Raw genomic sequence first — 22865 nt, forward strand, 5'->3', positions numbered from 1 at the left:
CAGTATATAGAGACTAGATTTTCTTGGAAATGAATTTTGTGATGGGGCCTTTGATTACTCAGATTTCAGATGATCCATATGGGTACAGGCTAATTATTGTCATCCTGAAAAATTTATAGGCAAAGAATGCCAGGGATTGTGATAAATGATATTATCATAGTTACATTGCAGAAATGCATCAATGTTTTTTAGCAGCTTCAACCCTGGGTGGAATGGGTCTTGGTGGTTGGAAGGTCGTTCAGCTACAACTACTGGTGATGCTTTTTGATATGTCCAAGGGTGTTAAGATAGAGGATAAAATTGTGAGGACTGGATACCAAGAATTTCTGGAATACTTTAGGTCAGCATACACCGGGGAAAAAAAGGAGACTTCAAAAAGTAGAACTGAGTGTTACAAATTGCATTGATTTTAATTTCCTTCAGGAGGTTTGTTGTTTCATCTCCTTTGCTTTTTGGACTGACCTTTCCATGAATGTAACACCATGGTGATAATGAGCTACATGTGACCTCAGACTTAATTTAATTACAGACAATTGGCAATTTCATGAAGAATATGCAACTTATCCATTTATTAGATGTTCAAAATACATATTAGAGTTTATCCAGATAATCAGAAAACTATTAACTTCAATCACATTGTTAAGCCCAACACAGAAGTATTTTTATTAAGCTATAATTAGTGTCATGGGCCAAATTTGAAGGATTTTAAAAGAATAGACCCATGATGCTTACATTTACTTATGAAATGTTGTTGACCTTACTGTTTATTAATTTATTGTTAAACTAATTATTATTTAATAATTAACACCATTTTTTGTGAGAATTTATGGGAGATATTTTTCAATGACTCTGTAATAGGAGTAATTGTATCTCTTATTTACAGAACAGTTTTTTTATGTTTGAATGTTGAAAATCATACTCCTAATCATTTCCCATTTTCCATGAGCAACCAGGAACCCCAGCATCAAATCAATGGTCTACATCTCTGATGTGTATCTCACCTTTCCTAACCTGATCTGCAAATTCACACCCCAAATCATCATTACCATTTTTATTATCACTGTAAAATTAGTAGAAAAAGAGTGAGAGTGATAGTATTAGTTACATTAATAGCAACTGACACTAATAAATCCCTTACTATATATCAAGCGATGTCCTAAGCTGCTATCATAGTTATAATTTTGGCTCTAGTTATACATTATCTTACAATTATTCATTTTTTTCATATCATTATTTAAACAACGAGAAAGTCCCTGAAAAAGAAAAAAAAATGAAACACATTGTTTTTCAGATATTAATACTATCATTTAAAAAATCATCCTATGTAATCAAGAAAAATAATATTGTTTCTATATGCAGACATCGGTTTTTACTTATAATGACTAATTGCTAATTTTTGGGTTAGCCAAAAGATTCGTTGTTTTTTTTTCCGTAAGGTGGCTCCATAGCACTTAGTTGTCTTTAATTTCATTCGAAACAATTTTGTTACATTGTACTGTGACAGCTGTCATATCAGCGTGCATTTTTTAAAAAGATCAAAATTGGTGAATTTTTGTGTAACCATTTTAATATTGAAGATGGAAGGTAAAAAGCAACATTTCTGACATATTGTATTTTATTATTTCAAGAAAGGTAAAAGTGTTGCTGAAACACAGAAAAAGATTTGTGCAGTGTATGGAGAAGGTGCTGTGACTGATCGAACGTGTCAAAAGTGGTTTGTGAAGTTTCATGCTGGAGATTTCTCACTGCACAATGCTCCACAGTTGGGTAGACCAGTTGAAGTTGATAGCGATCAAATAGAGACATTAACTGAGAACAATCAATGTTATACCACGCGGGAGATAGCCAACATACACAAAATATCAAAACCAAGCGTTGAAAATTATTTACACCAACTTGTTTATGTTAATCACGTTGGGTCCCACACAAGTTAAGCAACAACAAAAAAAACTTCTTAACTGTATTTCCTCATGCGATTCTCTACTTATACATAATGAAAATGTTCCGTTTTTCAAAGAAATTGTGATGGGTGATGTAAAGTGGATACTGTACAATAGTGTGGAATGGAAGAGATACTCGGGCAAGCAAAATGTACCATCACCAACCACACCAAAGGCTGGTCTTCATCCAAAGAAGGTGATGTTGTGTATATGGTGGGATTGGAAGGGAGTCCTCTATTATGAGATTTTTTCCAGAAAACCAAACAATTAATTCCAACAAGTACTGCTCCCAGTTAGACCAACTGAAAGCAGCACTCATCGAAAAGCGTCTGAAAGTAGTCAACAGAAAACGCCTAATCTTCCATCAGGATAACGCAAGGCTGCATACTTATTTGATGACCAGGCAAAAACTGTTACAGCTTGGTTGGGAAGTTCTGATTCATCCGCTGTATTCACCAGACATTGCACCTTCCGATTTCCATTTTTTTCAGCCTTTACAAAATGCTCTTAATGGAAAAAAAAAATTCAATTCCCTGGAAGAATGTAAAAGGCACCTGGAACAGTTCTTTGCTCAAAAAGATACAAAGTTTCGGGAAGATGGTATTATGAAATTGCCTGAAAAATGGCAGAAGGTAGTGGAACAAAATGGTGAGTACGTTGTTCAATAAAGTTCTTGGTGAAAATGAAAAATGTGTCCTTTATTTTTACTTTAAAAACCAAAGGAAATTTTTGGCCATCCCAATACTGCAAAGGTAAATTCTAACTGAAGATTTTATATGCCACTGCTTATGTGGTTATAGTAAAAATTATGACCCACTTAAAGGCAATTTGTTTTTGTCTTAACAGTGATTCTCATGTTGATTTGCACAAGGGGCTGGTTATCGCTTCATGGATTTAATTAAATGAGTGAATGGGTGATGGCATTTTAGGCCAGTTAAAAGTAAAAGTGTATTCATAGGGTTGGAAACTGATGAAAAGGGGCACATTGAGAAACCCAAACAAAAATTAGTTTTCTCAAAATGAAAGCACAAGGGTCCATAGGAAAGCATGGTCTTATTAATTCAACTTAAGTCTCTTTTAGGCAGAAGTCATTTTAATCTGTCATGTTCAGTAATGTTTTATTTAACTGCCTCCAGTAGAGTTCTTTTGATGACAACCTGAAGTGCCTGAGATCCCCAGCAGTTATGTCTGTTGTGTTATTCCCCAAAAGGTCACCACAATGCCAGGGCACCCCTGACATACACTCTTGTTTGTTGCTATAAATATCTCACTTGCAGCTGAAGAAGGTAATTAGAAGGTTTCTATGACAAGGATGTGCCTGCTTAGAGATGAGGTCTGAGTCTGCACTGCTGAAGGATTTATGAATTAAATTTGCCCACTGAGCTGCAGCTAAGGTGATGGCATCGCCAGTATACAACCGTGTTTTTAATTTAGACACATTTTGCGTGGCCAGAAACAACAGTCATTTCCTTTTTACAAGCCTTATTACTTATAAATCATGACAGCAACATAGCTGCATTAATTTGAAGGGATGAATAGATAACAGTACCAAAACTGCCTAATTAAAAAATAAAAAATCCTCATTCCCCAAAGAAGTAAACAAAATAGCATTTTCTATTTTTTCACATAAAAGTATATGGTGATGTAGAAATATTTAGGGGGAATTATATTGATGCCACAGTTTACTTTGAATGACATCCCAAATTAAGAACTGGTGATTGATGGGTAGAAAGAGGGATAGATAAAGCCAATATAGGAAAATGTTAGCGCTAGTATCTAGATGGCAGATTTATGGAAGGTTACTGTAAAATTCTATCAAATTTTCTCTGGAAATTTTCATAAGAAAATGTTGGGAAATATAGGTTGAAAGTGATTATTATGATCTTAAGAGTAATATGAAAAGAGTATAGAGGTATATTTCACTGTTGACAATTATCCTTTAAAAACTGAAAGCAAATTGGGTTAATTGCCAACGTGCCTTCTATATGTCACTAAGTATCTGGAAATTGGAACTCCTTATTCATTTGAGTTTGGCTCTGAATTTTTGTTCTCTGTAGTGCTAACCAATTTTACCCAGGAGAGGAAAGTTGAACTTCAGGCAGCGTATCTGCTCCATTTATTTAATGATCTTCCAAGTGAATGACTGAATCTCAGTGTAATCTATTACATTCTAATCAATCACAGTGATGAGTGTTTCAAAACTGCTTTCCTTTGAGTATTGGTTGATTATTAAAAGCTGCTGCTGACCACACACTGACTGGCATTTTGCTCCTACATTTTTACTCTATTGTGAGAGTACACATTAGTCTCTGTAAAGGATATCACTACAGGCTTTTCAACAAATTCTAGTTAGTATAACATATCAAAAAGGATGTATCAAATGTCTGGAAGTGGTTTGAATTTCCATTAACAGGTAATACATGGAATTTACTAAGATGATATTCTATTTAGGACTGAGAAATATTGAATAATAATGCTCTGGGAGCTCTGAGCTCTGCACAGCACATGTTTTGGGAAAGGTTGATACTTTTATTAATACTAAACTGCAATTTAAAAAGAAAAATTATACCAAGTGTTTCAGAAAACAGGGTGAAATTTGCAGAAGTTGAGGCAAATAGTGCGATCTTTAAGCACGAGGACCTTGGGGATAGGGAGCCTGGATATGTAGCCCTCTTGTAGCTCAGGAGTTCTGTGACCACCGGCAAGTCCCACAGTATCTCTAAGCCTCAGCTTTCTCATCTACAATATTGAGATAATAGTATTTTTCTATTTCTCAGGCTTCTTGTGAGTTATCAAAAGAAATTATGCATGCTTACCCACATTCCATAATGCTTGGAAAATAGTATGTAATCAATGAATGATGATCATTGTTAACACCGTCCTTCAGTAATTAATAAAGCTGAGTACTCATAACCAGTTGTTTGTTTAAAAGTAAGCACAGCAAGCATCATTTTGCATTTGGAGTGTAATAACACTATGTAAATTCAGATTATTTAGTAAAAACTATATTTTTGTAGCTGAAACGTTTGAAGATCTGATGGATTTTTGCAGAGAGCTGTCTTAAAAAGAATAGATACTACAAAGAATGAGGCATTTCATTCTTCTGGGAGGTAATATTCTCTGAGAAAACTTGTTGATTAAAAAAGCATAGGTTGCTGAATTTATATTTAAAAATATGTTTTCCTCGGGAACCATGCTATTTATGTTAAAAAGAAGATAATACTTTTATAAACAAAATAACAGAGCAATTATACTGTATGTTTCCAAGAGTTACCTGTAGAGAAATACAAATGCTTTTTAAAAAGTCAATGAAAATACATATTCATATTATAAATAGTTACTTCTGAGGATGGTATGGAATAAAAAAACAGTGTTATAAGTGTAGTGTAGACTGACATCCAATGTCTTAACAAGAAGAAGATATTTAACCAAGATACTTACTGCCCTTGGAGGGGAGCCTTTTAAAGAGCAAATGTGTGTCTCACATGCACACAGTTCGTTTGTAATACTATATTCACATGTAGTATTAGTAGGCAGTAAAGTTCAGTAGGATTTCATAGAGTATCATTTGTTAAAGCACCATAATTGATAGAATATTTATTCATCTTAAATTATTCTTAAGGATATTTTTAATGATTATTTATATGTCATTTTTTTCATGAACCAAAATAAAATAAATGCCAGGAAAATAGTTTTAAACACAAATAATATAGGCATTAGAATACATTATATATTTTTTAAGTTGGTGTATGTTAGATACTAGAAAAGTACAATTTATTCTTACATGTAAGGAGGAAGAGAAATAGTATAAAACTGAACAGAATATATACTGTTGTGTTTTTTCCCCTCATAATTAGAATCTATATGAATGGAAAGAATAAATAATAAAAATTGCCTGGCAGTAGGGGCTTGAAAGAAATGAAATACTTTGTAAAATTAATTGAGATAAGCAATATTTAAAATACATTTGTCTCATGGGTATTAATTTGAAAGAAATGTTTTCTGTTATACAAGTCATACTGCTTTCATTTTTAATTCTGCATGTGTTACTTCACTCATTCATTCATTCATTCATCATCCCAGAAGCGCATACTGAGGGTTTGCAAGATATCTGCCATTCTGCCGTGACCCAAGGAATCTACGTGATGAGAACACTGAGAAACACTGACTAACTATAACCTTTTACTTGTGAATTTTTGTATTTTTGACTTTTCTGGAAAAATTATCCATTTCATCTGTCTTTTCCAAAGTTTCAGCACAGAGTAGTATGATGTAATGAATCATAATAAGAGCTTGCATAATGTTTAATAAACCCTCCATTTACTCAAAAAGCTAAATTGATCACATTTTAACATTTTTCATAAATGGGTATATTTAAAATCCTAGAATTTTTATTCAGGAGTTTCCCATCTATATCCCTAATTATGGTTAATCTAAAGTATACTTTGTTGCATTAGTTTTATTAGACTTTGGTCATGTAATTATTCTAGATTATTCTAGATTAAATAAAATGGAAAACATTTCATCATCTATGTAATTATTTTTAATAATATGATAATTATAATATATAAATATATAAAATTAAAACAACATACAATAATATATGAAATATAAATGTATATATATAATAGTATATAAATATATACAATAATATATAAATATATATAAATTGTTTCTTTAGACTCTAAAGTTCTTTGACCCTGGCAACATTTTTAAAGTTAGCATTTCACTTTCAAAATTTTTCCCATTGATATCTACCTGTCTTTTTTTGTTAGAAAATCTCACATTTCTTTAAATAATTTTCATTTTTTTCTCCATTTTGAAAACATTTACATAAAGTGGAGCATATTATTCTTTATTATCTTTTAAAAATCTACACAATCATCATTATGTTGGCTATCTAATTTCTTATTTTTCTGTGTTTCAGATTTTTCTTTTTTATTGGAGAAAGTCCTGAAATATTATGTTGATAACAATAATTTATTAAATTTACTATTAATTTGCCTTATTTTAAATGTTTTCTACATATGTTTACAATTGTTTTTTCTAAGTTTGGCTGTATGTGTTGGATCTTCTAGATTAATTTAATTATTTTTCCCTAACACTATAAATATATTTTTCATAGTTCACGTGTATTTCAACTTAAAGCCCATGTTTTATGTCATATATACATGAGATAGCTATTCACTGAAAAAATCCAAAATCTTTTTTCCAGCTTTATCAAGATTTAATTGACATAACATTGATTAAGATAAGTTATGTGACATCATGATTTAATACATTATTTCTATATTGTGAAATGACTACCACAGTAGGTTTAGTCACCTCATATGCCATTGTCACCTCATATAATTACATTTCCTTTTGGTGGTGAGAACATTTAAGATAGATATATATTACATCTTCTTCATTCATCTGTAGGTGGACACTTAGGTTGTTTCCATATTTTCATATTGTGACTATTGTGACTAATGTTGCAGTGAACTTGAGAGTGCAGATGACTCTTCAAGATCTTGATTTCATTACCATTTGATAGATGCTTAGAAGTGGGATTGCTGGAATATATGGTTCTATTTTTATAGTTAGTTTTAAATTTTTGAGGAAACTCTCCATTATTTTCCATAGTGGTTGTATCAATTTACATTTTCACACACAGTGCACAAGGGTACTCTTTTCTCCAGAACCTCACCAACACTTTTGGTCTCTTGTCATTTTGGTAATAGCCGTCCCAACAGGTGTGAAATAATATCTTGTTGTGCTTTAGATTTGCATTTCCCTAATGATTAGTGATGCTGAGCACCTTTACATGTACATGTTGTTCCCTTAACCTCTCTTATTTTTCACTCTTGCTAACAGATTTTGTTCTCCCGAATAAATTGTTAACACAAGAGGCCTCTGCCTCAGATTTGCTTTGTAGAAAATCCAAGTTATCATAATCTCCAATATTAGAGCAAGAATTTTGAGGCATTAAAACTTAGAAGAGTATTCTATGAAATGGTACTGGAGTCATTACAATAAGATACTGTCTTGGGTGTCTAGTCCCTAACAAGACCATTGTCTGAAGTTAATCTTTTCATTCAGATGCACGAAAATGATTAATTTAAACTTGAGATTGTACCACTAAGAGTTTGTAGCAACATTTAATAAAGCCTATTATATCATATAAATTATGTCTCTAAGTATTGTCACTTGGACACAAACCAAATTAATATGGGATAACTTAACATCTATAAATTTGCAAGATGAACAGTTATATTAAAAAGAGTTAACATTACAATATTTTAATTCAGAAACTATTCTATAGTGAAAAGGACTTCTGAAAATTCCTACGTATTTTCAAGTTAAAGCAATGGTTCTCTATATCAAAATAAGAAATATCATGTCCTAAACATGTTAAGTTAAAACATTTTTAAACTGTGATGAATTTAACTCAGTAGAAATACTTAAACATGTCATGTATAACTTCAATTTTCATTTGAACTAATTATTAAGATTATGGAAATGTGAGATTGGCAGTTGCTAAAAATAATCTCCTTTCTCTGTCTCAGTATTTGAAGTATGATGCCTTGCTGGCTTGGCATGTTTATTGGATGCACTTAGAGTATATCTTGTTATTCTTTGGCTGCCCTATGAACTTTGATGGAAAAACAGATCACTCTGCCATTGCACTTAATCTTAAAAAGACCTTCATCTGCTGACTACTGTTTGATGGAGCTATAAATAATGTTTTTGCTTAATATATGCTTATTAAAATTTAATATTTGGAAAAAAATGATCTTTAGTTGAGAGTATCATATGATAAACATACTGGAAGAATTTAAATTTTTATTCATTATGTTTATTTTAATTAAATTTTGTCTCAATACAATAACATTAACAAGTACTTTTCCCTGTCAGGATGTAGTATTTCTAATCAGTCAGAGATATTATGTGTTGGTTTTCTCTAAAACACATGTAGGCATTTAAGAACAGTATTTTACAAGTTTATTGTCAATTACTAATACTGCCGACAAAATTGCATATTGAAGACACCTTGTATACATGAGCCTCGGTTTAAAAAATGCTCATTTTTACTGAATATTGATGTTATCTAAGTTTCAGCTCTTAAGCTACTGGCCTACTCTTCCAGTTGATTTCATAAACTTTAATGATTTGAGATAACATCTTTAAAATGATGTAACCTTAATGTATTAATTATTTATTAGATATAAATATATATTAATTATATTAAAGTTTTAGGTGATAGAACATCATGGCAATATTGTTATTAGATCTTTAAATAGCAAGAAAATATCATTTTTGAAATTTGGTATATAAGTGATAAAATTTGAAGATCAAATAACCTATATGCAATTTGCATTGTAATATAAATTCAGTTTAAAGTGTGTGTGTGTTTATATGTGTGCAGTTGCTGTGCAGTATCTTGAACTATGCTAATGGAAAAGCTTTCCAAGTGTTAAAATTAACCATTGGCATGAATTGCATCAGATATGTCATCTATTCTACTGATCTATACTTAATGATTTTGATTGGATAAGATTTAATTTAAAATATCCAACCATTCTGTAAATATATATTATTCTCTGGTTCCTTTTTATTTGATTTCCCAGAAACTTCATGCAGAATGTTGACTTTAATTTTATTTGTATTTATTAGGCTAAATCAGTTTTAAAACATGCAGTTAATTGCATGCTTATTTCACAGCTGTACTTTTTAAACAACTGATTTCTAGAGTTTCACGTGACTAACGTGTTTACCTTCAGAAGTGTCTTTTTTTCCTGTAATATTGGGCGTGATTGTTTTGCTTAACTTTATAACAACTCTATATCATGTTTCTGAGTTCTATTTTTCAAAATATTTTGAGCCGTTTAAAAATTTAATGTGAGCATTTCAGAATATGGTATGCTGATCCAACTTTGATAGAAGTGGTATATTTTTATTTTAAAGTCTGTCCAAATGATGTATTTCATAAGCAAGAAAAAATGAGTCAGCATAAGTTCAACAATCAATTTAAAGTATTCAGTTTCATTAGCTTTATAGTCTTATCAAAACCAAGGTCATTAACAGAATCTTTAATATTTGTTCCGATACTAAAATGTTATAATGGCTTTTTAGAATCTTCAAGACATGTATTTAGGTTATACAAACTGCCATCCAAGTTAGATTTGCAAGGTTCAGCAAAATACAGGTTGCCCAGTATTAAACAACAAATAATTATTTTGTACTATAAGTATGTCTTATGTGATACTTTACATATATTTATATTAAAAAGTTATTTGTTGTTTCTCTGAAATTCAAATTTAACTGGGCATCCTGTATTTTATTTGGCAAACTTAATCTAAAAAATGATGTTGAATAATTTGAAACTTTCAATTTTTTGTACTAGTTTCCTTTTCCTCTAAAATGTTAGGTGGTATACTGTATTTAAGAACATACCTATATTTAGTTAATTCTACCTATCTATATTTATATTTATATCTGTATCCATCTAGCTCTAACTGTCTACCTATTTATCTATCTATTCTACAGATTTTGACAAGTGTAGAGTGATATATATCCATAATTCCAGTATCATAAAAAACAGTTTTACCACCCTAAACATCCCCAGTGGTCCACCTATTCATGCCTCCTTCCCTTACCCAAGAATGTCTAGCAACCACTGATCTTTTGATTGTCTCTTCCAGAAAGTTGTATAGTTAGAATCATACAGAATGTAGTCTTTTCAGATTGATTTCTTTCACTTTGCAACATATATTTTTTATGGTTTGAGTGCTCGTGTTTTTTTCTTTGGTTTTTATTTTGTCTTTTTTTTTTTTTTTTTTTTTACTGAGTACTGTTTCATCGTATGAATTACCCATAATCTGGTTATCCATTCATTGATTGAAAGAAATTTTGATTGCTCCCAGGTTTGGGATATTATGAAGAAATCTGCTCTAAATATTTGTGTGCAGGTTTTTGTGTAAACATAAAATTTAAAGTCATCAGAGTAATGACTTTATACAAAGGAGCCCAATTGTTAGCATGTTAAGAATATGTTTAGTTTTGTAAGAAATTGCCAGCTGTCTTCCAAAGTACCTGTACCATTTTGCGATCGGCTTATTTTTTAAGTCTGATTGAAAATATTTTCTTGACATGGATTGAACTGAAAAGTAATAAATAGAAAGAAGAGATGGTGAAAAATAACCAAGCCACTAGCCCATATGGCAACATTTTAAGTTAATGTTCACCAGTCCCAGCATTTTGATGGACGTTTACCATTCACTAGCTGTCACCATGGATAAGATTATTTAACTTTTCAGAATCTCTGTTTCCTAACCTAGAAAGAAGTAACTTTAAAACCTACCAAATTTCTGGGGTGAAGTACTTTGACCAGGGCCACACTTAGCTTCTCTTGTTTCCTACCCCCAACACCAAATAGAGAACATTGAATACCAAAGCATTCTCTCCTCCACTGTAGCTTGAAAAAGGACACAAGGTCATTTATTTTACAGTATTATCACTATTTTACAGTAAAGTTTATCCACAACGATTTGATTAAAAAATTATGTATACTGTACTTATGTCTTTATAACTTTTAAACTACATATTTAAGCCTTTGGCTTTTAAGATGGTATGTCCTACACTGGTGTAATATATTATCAGTGCCTAATTTACCATTATTTACATGAGTAGAACATGACTGAATAACAGCCATCTTTTTTCCAACTCTTCCTGGGGTTTTCAGTGTATGAAAAATTAAATTTAATTAACTATGAAATACTATATCATTCACAACCAAAATTAAGTGTGAACTTTGTGTTGGACTCATGTATTTTCCTTTCTCAACCTAAACCAGGAATGTTAAATGTGAGCATAAACTCAGAAAATAAGTCATTTCCCTGCCGTTTGTCCTGGCATGCCTCAGCCTTGTATGTGGCATTTTCTTGGTTTTCCTGCTGCTTCATAGGCTGCCTTTACCATGAGCACTTTTGTCCCTGTATGTTGGATCAACTTGCTTTTTGTCCCTCTTTTATTGACAATTAACTGGGAATTCTTAATTCAGATGTGACCCCTGCCTCCATAACAGGACATAAGTTATAAATAAAGGGAAAACTACTTAAGGACTCAAACACTGACGCCCTTTGTAGAGGCAGTCCTCATTCAAAACCCCCATTTGGAGAAGTAGGATTGGACACTTCAAATTAGATATCATAAAGTCACCATTATAAATAATAGGCTCTCTCCAATAATGGTAAATATTATTCCATTTACCTTAGATTTATCTTTAATCAGTCTCTAACATTGTGCTCATCACAGACACAATTATATTCCTAAGCCTTTTGACCATCATAGTTATAACCCTCTGAATAAACATTAGCACATTTAGAAGAAAGTTATATTCACTAATGTTTATTACTGTCCTACTTTATTAAAAATCAGAATTAATTCATTTGAATTAAATATAAGTCCATCACTACTAGGAAGCTCACTTATCAGGTCCCTAAATTTGAAGGCAGTCTCACAGAGCGCTTGCTGTTCTGACTTGGATAAAACCCAGATTTCCTGGGAGGACACATGCAAACTTCCTGAAAAGGTAAAACATTTTCGACAATCTTCTATCTCTCCCTACCACATAACTTGACGACTCTACTTTGCAAACTTGTGACATGCCATGGCTGGTCATTGTTTTCATCCTCCACAGTACATTCCTTTTTTCTTCTTCTTCAAAATCAAGCTCACTGACAAATAGTACATATTTGCCACTCTACTCTTCTCTCATGACTCCTCTCTTTCTTGGTTTTCCTCTTAAAGTTCTGTTTTCTTTGCAAGTTTTCTTTTCTGCAATTTTCATGTGGATGTTTCCTAGAGCTCTGTTTTGGCCACTCCATTTCTGCCAGGTACTAGATATGAAGTCTATCTCAGAGGGCACTAACATGCAATTTGCATAAGACAGATCTGGACTTGAGTTGAAGTTCTGACATTTACTACTTCACTTTGTAACCCTGGAGGAAAATTTGAGAAACAATCTTTATACCCATGTCCCTCTGAGAGTTCATTCCTAAAATGGGATATTAGAATTCAACATATGAGAGTGTTTGGAAGATTAAAAGAAAACTGTGAATAAAATTATTACCACAGCAGGGCACTCAGACAGCAATAATTACCACCATAACTCCTCTCTATCTCCAGGCCTGATTTCTGACACACGTTTGTCAACTACAACCTGATCACATAGAATCTCTCATTCAACAAGTTCAAAGCCAAAGTCATAATGATTTCTCTGTCTCCCTTCCTCCCAGCTACAGTAATATTGGTTTCTCTTTAAACATTTCTAGTTGAGGGTATTTGGGCTAATGACAATGTAATAAGTCCAGTTTTACCCCAAAAGTGAGAGTTATTCTAGACAATTTCTCCCTAAACCTATATCCAGTCATCACTGTCATATTAAAGGTCCTACAATCTTAATGTATTATATACTAAGCCATTGTATTCTAAATCCACTGTTGCTACAGTGTCTTTATTCAGGTTTATATTGTATCTAGACTCAAAAATTATAATACTCTATCTTCCTAGAAACTGACTCACGCTTGAACTAGGATAGAGAAATTTTTTCTAATATGCAAATTTCAAAATCATCCAATATCTTAGTTTCACTTACAGCAAAATTCAATGATTCTTTGATTATATGTTAATATAATTTCTTAGGAATTTAAAAAATATTCTGTCACCATTTTTAATAAAATATGATATTTTAGAACACAATTTAATATTAGCATATTACAAAATACTACTTTATGGTTTCCTAATTATGCAATGTATTAATGTTATAATATGTAAGAAAATTTAAACTTTTTATTTAACATTTATTTCATACTATTTAATTTACTTTGAATTTCTTAGATGAGTAAAATCAATCTTTTTATACTTAATAAATAGACCAAATGAAAATTAAAATTGAGATTATGTATCAGATATATAGCTTGGAAAAATATATTACAAAAACTGCTTTTCAGAACTTAAGTTGAAAATTGCACCTGTGACTTAAAAATCCGTTTCTTTATTAAAATATCAGAATAAGAGAAATTAAGGCTGTTCTCTTAAAGCATGTTTCCTACAAACAGCATCTGAAAATAATTATTATGACATGTTAATTATCACAATAAATGAAAGCTAAATGCTTTATAATGTTATTACAGTCCTTACAAATATGGTTTAAACACTAAAGAAAACAATTTACTACAAAATGATTTTTTTTTCCACAAAGAGAATGCAAATATTGAATCCAATGAAACATTATGGGGTAAATTTGAATACTTATTTTAATTTGTCATTTGTAGACATATGGAATTAGGATTCAAGGCAGAAAAATTCACCCTGCTTTTTTTTTTTTTTTTTTTTTTTTTTCAGAACAATGCTTTTATTTAAGAATTAAGGGAAAACAAAAACATTAAAGCATAGGAATACATTGACTGAATACAAGTGTCTCGTTTGGTCTGAAATCTAGAAAAAGTCACTCTGACTACTTACCTGAGGTAGATTTAGGTTGGCACTGTTTCAAGAGAACCTCCATCCATCCCAGAAGTTACCTTCTAGTTTTGGTTACAGGCTCCCAAGTGGTCCTTTCCAACCTCAGGTTATTCTATATGAGTAATACCAACACCTTTTTCCCCCCATGGTTAAAAGCCCTCAGACCTGTTTCATACCCCCAAAGTTCTCTGTCTGAGGGATGGTCCATTCTTAATTTACTTAAAGACTAGAGACAATTACCAGGAAGATTAGTTGAAAGAAGGGGCAAGTCACTGCCCTGCCAAAGATACAAACTCTGTTCCCTTCTCCAAGTTCTCTCTAATGACTAACAAGTAGCCATAAGGACTAATTTTCATCACCACCAAGCCATACACCCAATACTATTTTAAGAATTACAATTGTCAAACATATACTAGTGATAGACATGATTTTCACCAAAGAGAAACAAATACATCTTGTGTGTTTTATCACACCGAGCAACTTTTTATGGTATAAGAGCTATTTATGAAAATTACTAAAATACATCAGATCAAATAAACTTCCAGGACATGTTTTCTAAAAGAAGAAAGAAAAAAACACCGTAGAATCAGATTCCTTATTATCACTATGAGCTATATCCTCTGACCCTAAGATTATCAAGGTCAACAACCAGTCATCAGGATCAAAGCTTAGAGCCATACACAAGGTGGCAGTGCAATAGTTGGCCACCGCCATGAGTCCGAACACCAACGCTCTCTGGAGTTCAGGATTTGCTAAGATAAACCAGAGGACTCAAAACTTATTCACCAAGCCTACAGTCCCAAATATTGTAGAAGTTTTAAGTATTTATATTAAATGTCGTTTAATCGGAGGGAAGAAAAAAAACCTCAGAAGTGTCCACTTACAGATCCCTGGATTAATTAGAGTATTTCTGGAGAATATTAAAGGTAATCATAATTATCCTGTTAAGTTGGAGATAACTGCTTATCCTTAAACCTCTGATGAATCTGCCAACTACTTTTCCCTTCTAGCATTTAGAATCCTACATTACAAGCGAAATATATACCTTATATTGTGGTGACTGCAGTCTTTTCCCTGGGAATAAAAAGTATTCTCTTTCCTTGGCAGAATCGAAGTAAATGAAAGGCATGTCATTATGCGGCTTGATTTGCTATAAACAGCAGGATGATGGAGTGGGAAAAAAACACAAAACACCAGCTTTTGAGTCACGATTCTCAAAATCAAAGTCTAGCTTCTCCATTAATAATGCATCATTATGTGTTTTACTCTGTGCCTACTCAGGCTTAAATCTTTCTTTCAGCTTTAATTATTTTGCAAGGAGCTGATGAGGATATCTTACCATTGAAAGAAACATGATAAATGAAGTCACAAAAGTATGGGTACTAGCAAAAATCGTAACTATTATCCTGGAACGTGCATCTCTGAGTTGAGAAGAAATGAATCTCTAAAGCTGAAACTGCAAATACCAGTAATAATCTGAAAGATTTTAGGGAAAGGAAACTTGTAAGGGTATGCCTCAACTCACAAGTAAAAAGCTGAGTATTCTACCTCGTTACGAGGTTGGCCCTCCAAAGGGGAAGCCTTGGGAAGAGTTTTGATCTATGATAACTACTCCCTAGCTGCTTAGCTCTTTTCACAACCAGCAAAAGGTTCCCATGCTGCTATCAACACACTAGTCCCCATTCCAGCCAAGACTTACAAAATCGACAGAGGCAAAGTAAATGTACTTCTTTCCCCCAACAGTAACACATGCCACACCTTCTATCTCAAGGTTACAGTCCTTTCCTTTATTGGAGTTCCAAATTTTAAAAACTGAAAGTAAAGCAATCATTAAGTGGTTCAGATAAAAGAAAAGCATCTTTACCTGAGTTTCCCATCAGGCCTACTCTGACCTGCCCTAGCTCCTTCCAGAAGTTTCTGGGTATCTAAAAAAAAACAGTTTACATATTGACTCATTAAAAGTCATCTCTACTGTATGAGTCAACTAACTATGAGAACAGTTCTTCTCATACCTATTAAATGTACACAGTCCACAGTTAGATCTCTTATTAGAACAAAATTATCTGCAGAGTAGGTTCTTTGGGGTGCAATAAGGTAGGGATTTCCTGCAAGGCTTTTTTTTAGACTCAAGGTTATTTATAGGGTTTTTCACTTATGTGAGTTCCCCAGTATACCACAAAAACTGATCACTGACAGAAGCTTTTCTCACTCAGAGAATTCATAAGGTCTTTCCTCAGATTGTTTTTTTTTTGGGGGGGGGGTTGCAAACCCAAAAAGGCTCTCCACCTAATGCTTTTGCCACCTTCAAGGCAAATATAGAAATTTTCACCTGTATGGCTTCTCTGATAGGTAAGAAAGTCATAGTTCTGTTAGAAGCTTTCTTCACACTTGTGGGGGTCTCTTCCCAGTGGGGCGTTCTGACGTCCAATGAAACGTGCACACTCTCTGAAGCACTGTTGACACAGTGTATTAAAAATGCTGTCCACCAATGTGAATTCTCTTGGAATGAGAAGAGGTGACCATTGCTAGAAAGCTTTCTCACATTCACCAAATTTGTAAGGTTTCCCACCTGTAAGAATCCTCTTGTGGGTGATCAGCTACAAGCTTGGACTAAAGGTTTTCCCAAACTCACAGCGTTTGTAAGGTTTCTCATTGGAGTGGTTGATAAGCTTCTGTAAGGACAGCTCTCTGGGCAAACCATTTCTCAACTTCCTACAATTGCAGATTCTCTGGTCCCCAGTGAAATCTGAGCTCTGAGGAAAGTCTGAGATTTGCTTAGAGTTCTTCATCTTAAGGAGTTCTCTTACATTGCAAATACATTTTTTATGGCATTATAACTTCTTGTCTGGTCAAGACATTTGTGAGGCTTCTGATGCATGGGGAGGGCTGAGCTCAAGACCTTTTTCACCCATATCACAGATATATGGTTTTTCACCGATGTGGATTGTCTGATGTTGAAGAAGTGCTGAGCTCTGGTGAAAGCTTTTATCACAGACACCGTATTTATAATGCAGCTCCTCTGTCTGAGTTCTCATTTTCTGTTGGGCAACAAAGTCCATGCCCAGGAGGAAGCCACTCTCACATGCAGACCACTGATGTGGTTTCTCTTCCATGTGAATTCTTTGATGCACAATAAGGTCTGAACTACAGTTGAAACTTTTCTCATATTCCAGGCATTTAAAAGTGTGAGTGTGAGTTGCCTGGTGCCTGATTAGGTTGGCGCTCCGAGTAAAACTTCGCATACATTCTAAACATTTATACGGCTTCTCACCTGTGTGGACTCTCTGATGTACAATAAGGTCTGATTTCTGGCCAAAGCATTTCTCACAGGCACCACACTTATAGGGCTTCTCCCCAGTATGAACTCTTTTATGAACAATGAAGGCTGAACGGTGTCGGTAACTTTTCTCACACTTATTACATTTGTAGGGCCTTTCACCAGTATGAGTTCTCTGGTGGCTAATAAGATCTGATTTCCCACTAAAAGCTTTTTCACACTCCAGATACTTAAATGGTTTCTCACCTGTGTGAGTTCTTCGGTGTCTTATGAGGTTTGTACTTCGGCTGAAGCATTTGTCACACTCACTACATAGATACGGTTTCTCGCCTGTATGGCTTCGCTGGTGGACAAGCAGATCAGAGCTCTGACCAAAATTCTTGCCACAAATGTCACATGTATAGAATTTTTTACCTGCATGTGTTCTCTGGTGTCCTGAAAGGGCTAAGTGGTGCCAGAAGCTCTTCTCACATTTGCTACATTTATAAGGTTTCTCATAATTGTGGATCCTCTGGTGTGAAATAAGATCTGAGCTTTGGATGAAGGTTTTCTCACACATATCACATCTATAAGGTTTCTCCCCTGTACGGGTTCTCTCACACATAATAAGAGCTAAGTTTTCACAGAAGTTTTGCTCACGTTCAAGGCACTGGTATATATGATCATCTATTTGAGTAATCTCATGCACATGAATAAAAATCTTTTTACCCTTCTGAGGGTATACATGATATATTTTCCTTTTTTGAGTTCTCTGATTACACCTCTCTTCTGAAGTGTACATTTTCTATGGCTCTCTCCTAGGGAGTTTTCCACTGGTCTTCCTGACCCATCATTTTCTTCACAGTCATTTTCTCGATGAGAACTTGAAAGATACATCTGTTTTAGGCCTTTCAGTCATGAGCAGCTCCTCTCTGCAAGTTTCCAGCATCATATATACTAATTCTTTATTTGGTATTTCCAACCCATAACAACAAAGACTCAAGACTATCTTCCTTTTGGCTCCAAAAGGTCTCTAGTCCATAACTATTCACAACACTCAATTCTTCCCTCTCCACGGCAGCAGCCGGCGCCGCCCCTCCGCCTGGGACGGCACTTCCGGTTACTCTCCGGACACTCGGGTTTGGGTTTCCCGGCGGCCGCAGGCTCCTGGCGGTAAACCTAAGGGCCCACCTTCGGGAAAAGAAGGAAAGCCAACCTGGGAGGCCGACGAGAACCAGAAGCAGACCCCTTTGCGTGGCTCGGCGAGGGCAGTTGAGGCCAGGCCATCCAGGGGGCTCTTTAAGGGCCGACAAGGCCGGCTACCCGAGCCCTTTCAGCCTGGCTGGGAAGCGGCCGGCGCAGCCCCGCCCACCCTGCTTTTTAAATGAGCAATTAGAAAGATATTATTGGACTTTAGGACAATGATCAGATTAGAGAGAAAGTTTAATGTTTCCCTGAAATTAGAGCGGAGTCATGGGAAAATAAAGCAATGTGCTGCAGAAAGAAAGCATTGACTGAGGATGCATTTTTGAATTGAATGTTTTTTACTTGCCCATTCTTAAAATTGGTGAAAGAGGACAAGTTCTCCAATACCCAATAAATGAACTGGGTGTATATTAGTCATTTTCCCCCAGGTTTGAAGGATAAACCCCCTTTGGATACTTCTTAGCCATTGTCCCCTGATGAGCATAACTGCTAAATGTCAGCCAAGCCCTTTGAGATCCATGTCTGTATTTGATGTTGTCCATAGTCCTCACATATATAAGATCACACACACCCACACACCCACACACCCACATACAAGCACAAAAAATACTCAAGTCCCTTGTCAGACGATAATCCTTCTGATAGCTTCCAATGAGTTACTATGTTTGGAAATTGGAAAAAAAATTTAATGTTCTAGTCCATCTCATTTTTTCTCTCATGAAGGGAGTGAGAGATTGAACCCGGACAGAAATTGTTTGTTCAAGTTTCTTCTCTTATTTTAGCTACTAAAAATGCAATTATACGTAGACAAAACCACTGTAATAATAATGTTTACTTTTAACTTGTAAGCAGTTTAGTCATCACATGTTTTTCACTAGCAGATTCCCATCAAAGGCTCCCTCTTATTATAATGTAAAGCTGATTCCAGTACTACCTGCAGCCTTCCAACCAGGAAGTCCACTGCATTCTCATGCACTTGTTTTGCTTTTTGGAGTACTATGATCCCTATGTTTACTAAAATGTGTATAATTCCAACATCTCATTTATTCTCTCTTTACACTTCTATTCCTAATATTGAAATGGTATGTGAAATATCCCTCTTTTCTTTGTTTGTTTTCTTCTTAGAAATACTTTCTCAATAAAAAGTTCAGATCTTTGTGCCTATTTCTCCCTCTATCTTTTCCTCTTGTAGCTTAAAGCTACATCATAAATGGTGCCACCACTAGATGTCTTCTAAACTGTATTTAATCAAGATTTCCAGAGTGTGAAACACACATACACCATCTGGTAAAGACTGAGGAATAAATACTCGGTGTGATTGTTTGATGAGATTAATACATGAATATTATAAAGGGAATATAAGCATAACCTAGAAGCAAATTCAAGGGTGCCATGACCAGATTAAAATGAAATTTATCATACAAAAGAGCTAAAATTTAAACCCAAATGAGTATAATATCTATTAAGTAATGCTTCCTGTTCACGTTCTAAATATCTGATTATTAGTTTTTAAATTATTATTTTTCAGTTTCTTAACATTGCCACAGAATCTCTGTTAATAACATCTACTTATCAGTGGAACAGAGGCTGCCAGGACTAAGGAAGTTTAGATGACTGAAACTGCCTTCTTATATCACCTTATACAACCAGCCTATGTTTGTAACATGATACACCTCTGTCGACAGATGATCTAGGTGTTCTTTTAAATTTCTTTAAAATTAATTTAGAAGTTTTATTTTTTTCACATTAGGTTTTATATTGAAATCTTGTATAGGAGTCACTGTCAAGGTATTTGATGTTTTAATCTGAGATTGCCAATATCTTAGTCAAACTGAACAGCATATGCATTTTCCTCTGCAACTACCAAAACACAGTCATCATTATAAGGTGATTTAAAGATACTGGACAGCAGTTCTTCCTCCAAACACAATCCATTGATACACACATTGGACTATGGGGTTTTGGCTACTCATAAAATGCTTTCAACCTTGTCAGAGTATCAACAAATATTGATTTATTATGAAGTTTTACCATAAGTTACATGAGAATCTACAGAAGAACCAAAGATTTCAATGTTGTCATAATCTCAACTATGTGAGCCTGAAAGGGGCTGTTCACAGAGATTTGTTCTGTCATTCCAATTATTGAAAGGCCAATGGCCTGAACAATTGGATAATTCATTTGCCACAGTCTAGAAATATGTATCAATAAATATTATTAAGAAGCACTTTGGAATGTATATACCTGTTATAAAACCTATTTTTAATTCTACCAAGGCTGATTCATTATCTCCCATGATCCGAGAAGCAATACTAGTAAAGCAGTCCATAAGCTTGAGAATATTTTTAAGGAGTGACTACAAAGATTTTAGAATATCAGGAGGCAGCAACTCAAGACTTCTGCCAGTGTTGTACCATTGAACTCCATTAACATTGGAGTTCTCATTTTCTGGTCACCCCATGCTCTTCAATCTGACCACTCTGACCACTGCAATACCTCTGCTTAAGTATTATCTTGTCAGTGTAGTCATTCCTGATTGCCCCATATTAAACAAAAGTCTCTTTCCTATTATTTTCTAATTCATTACCCTGCCTAATTTTTCTCTGTAGTATTTATTAACATCTGATATATGATGCTTTTATTCTTTTAAAAAATGTGTTGTCTGTCTTCAATTATTAGAATATAATCTCTTTGGAGATATTAATTGTTCATAATTGTGGTCTTAGTTTCTAGAAAAGTGCTTGGGGTATAGTGAGTGCTTTACACTTGTTGAATGAGTGAGTAAAGGAGACCAGAAGATGGGAGGTATGTTTAGGCTTTAAGACACCACATTGTTCAGGATTTATATTCCTTTTGACACATTTTATTAACATGATGATATGATGAAAGGGAACAATCATAGTAGTTGTGAGATACACCATTTCCAGAAATAAAATAAGCAAACTGGTTTCTAAGTATGATTTTGATATTTAGGGGACTAAAGAATACAAGTCTTTATTTGGTCTTGAGCGTTTTTGCCCCCTATTACTGGGGCTGTATTGCCTAGAATGACTTCTAACTTACTTTCTACATAATATTCTATCCTTTTCTGCAATAAAATCAATGAAGAAAGACAGAGCTTCAAACACAATTACTTCACAATTACTTTTAGCTAAAATGGCATCAGTATAATGAGTAACTTTAGCATTTGAATTAGATTTAGGCCACTTGTTTAAAGCCTACGTTACTGAATTATGATATCATGGCAGATAATTTAAATACCCAGGTGGTTGGAGAAACAGTAAATCAAACTGCTGGCCCTGCAAGAAAAAAAACAAATTACTCTTGCTATCCAGATCTAACAGTGACTCCTAACATCACATAAGCCAAATCAATGACTGCATATGAATCAGGAGTGATTAAGAATCATCTTTCAATGTAAAAATATGGTCAGTCACAGTTCTAACTGCAGCCACCTTGTCTTAATCTATATATAATTCCAATTATATTCTGTAAATAATGACCAAAATGTTTCTGATTTCTGTATAGCTAAATTGAGATCATAATTAGAAGAGTGTTGCCTTTGGGCATAACTTACTTTTCTGATTTCCACACTAGAATTAAAACTTTACTTATCCCCTCAAAAATATGGCAACCATGATTTTATATTTATCACTTTCTTGTGGCAGGAAGTCTTTGGGGACTGCCTTTTTGCATTTGCAATGAAGAGGTTGCTGCACTTCATTTTTTTTTTTTTCATTCTTTCAAGTGAGAACAGTTTTATTTTTTCCCTAGAATCACAATAAACCAATCCTACTGTCAGTTTGAAGAATGGGGAAAACCTATACAGAAACTCACCTTGGTTCTCTATGTTCCAACTTAGAAACTTAGTAAAATTCTGCCACCAAAAATTCTCTCTCCAGTATCCCCAACCATCATAATCTCTGTTTCTGAAGCTCCCTAGTTTTTGAATGCCA

General features: G+C 33.9%; 1 protein-coding gene across 1 annotated transcript; it reads right to left on the bottom strand.

The window, feature by feature from the left end:
* Positions 1 to 14320: 14320 nt before the first annotated feature.
* Positions 14321 to 19064, bottom strand: LOC137221162 (zinc finger protein 322-like). Its single transcript, XM_067730427.1, has one exon. It carries the CDS (start codon positions 18503 to 18505, stop codon positions 17297 to 17299), a length of 1209 nt encoding a protein of 402 aa, XP_067586528.1. The 5' UTR covers positions 18506 to 19064; the 3' UTR covers positions 14321 to 17296.
* Positions 19065 to 22865: the final 3801 nt, after the last annotated feature.

The sequence above is a fragment of the Pseudorca crassidens genome, chromosome 3, assembly GCF_039906515.1.
Source record: "Pseudorca crassidens isolate mPseCra1 chromosome 3, mPseCra1.hap1, whole genome shotgun sequence".
In the NCBI taxonomy this organism is placed as follows: Eukaryota; Metazoa; Chordata; class Mammalia; order Artiodactyla; family Delphinidae; genus Pseudorca; species Pseudorca crassidens.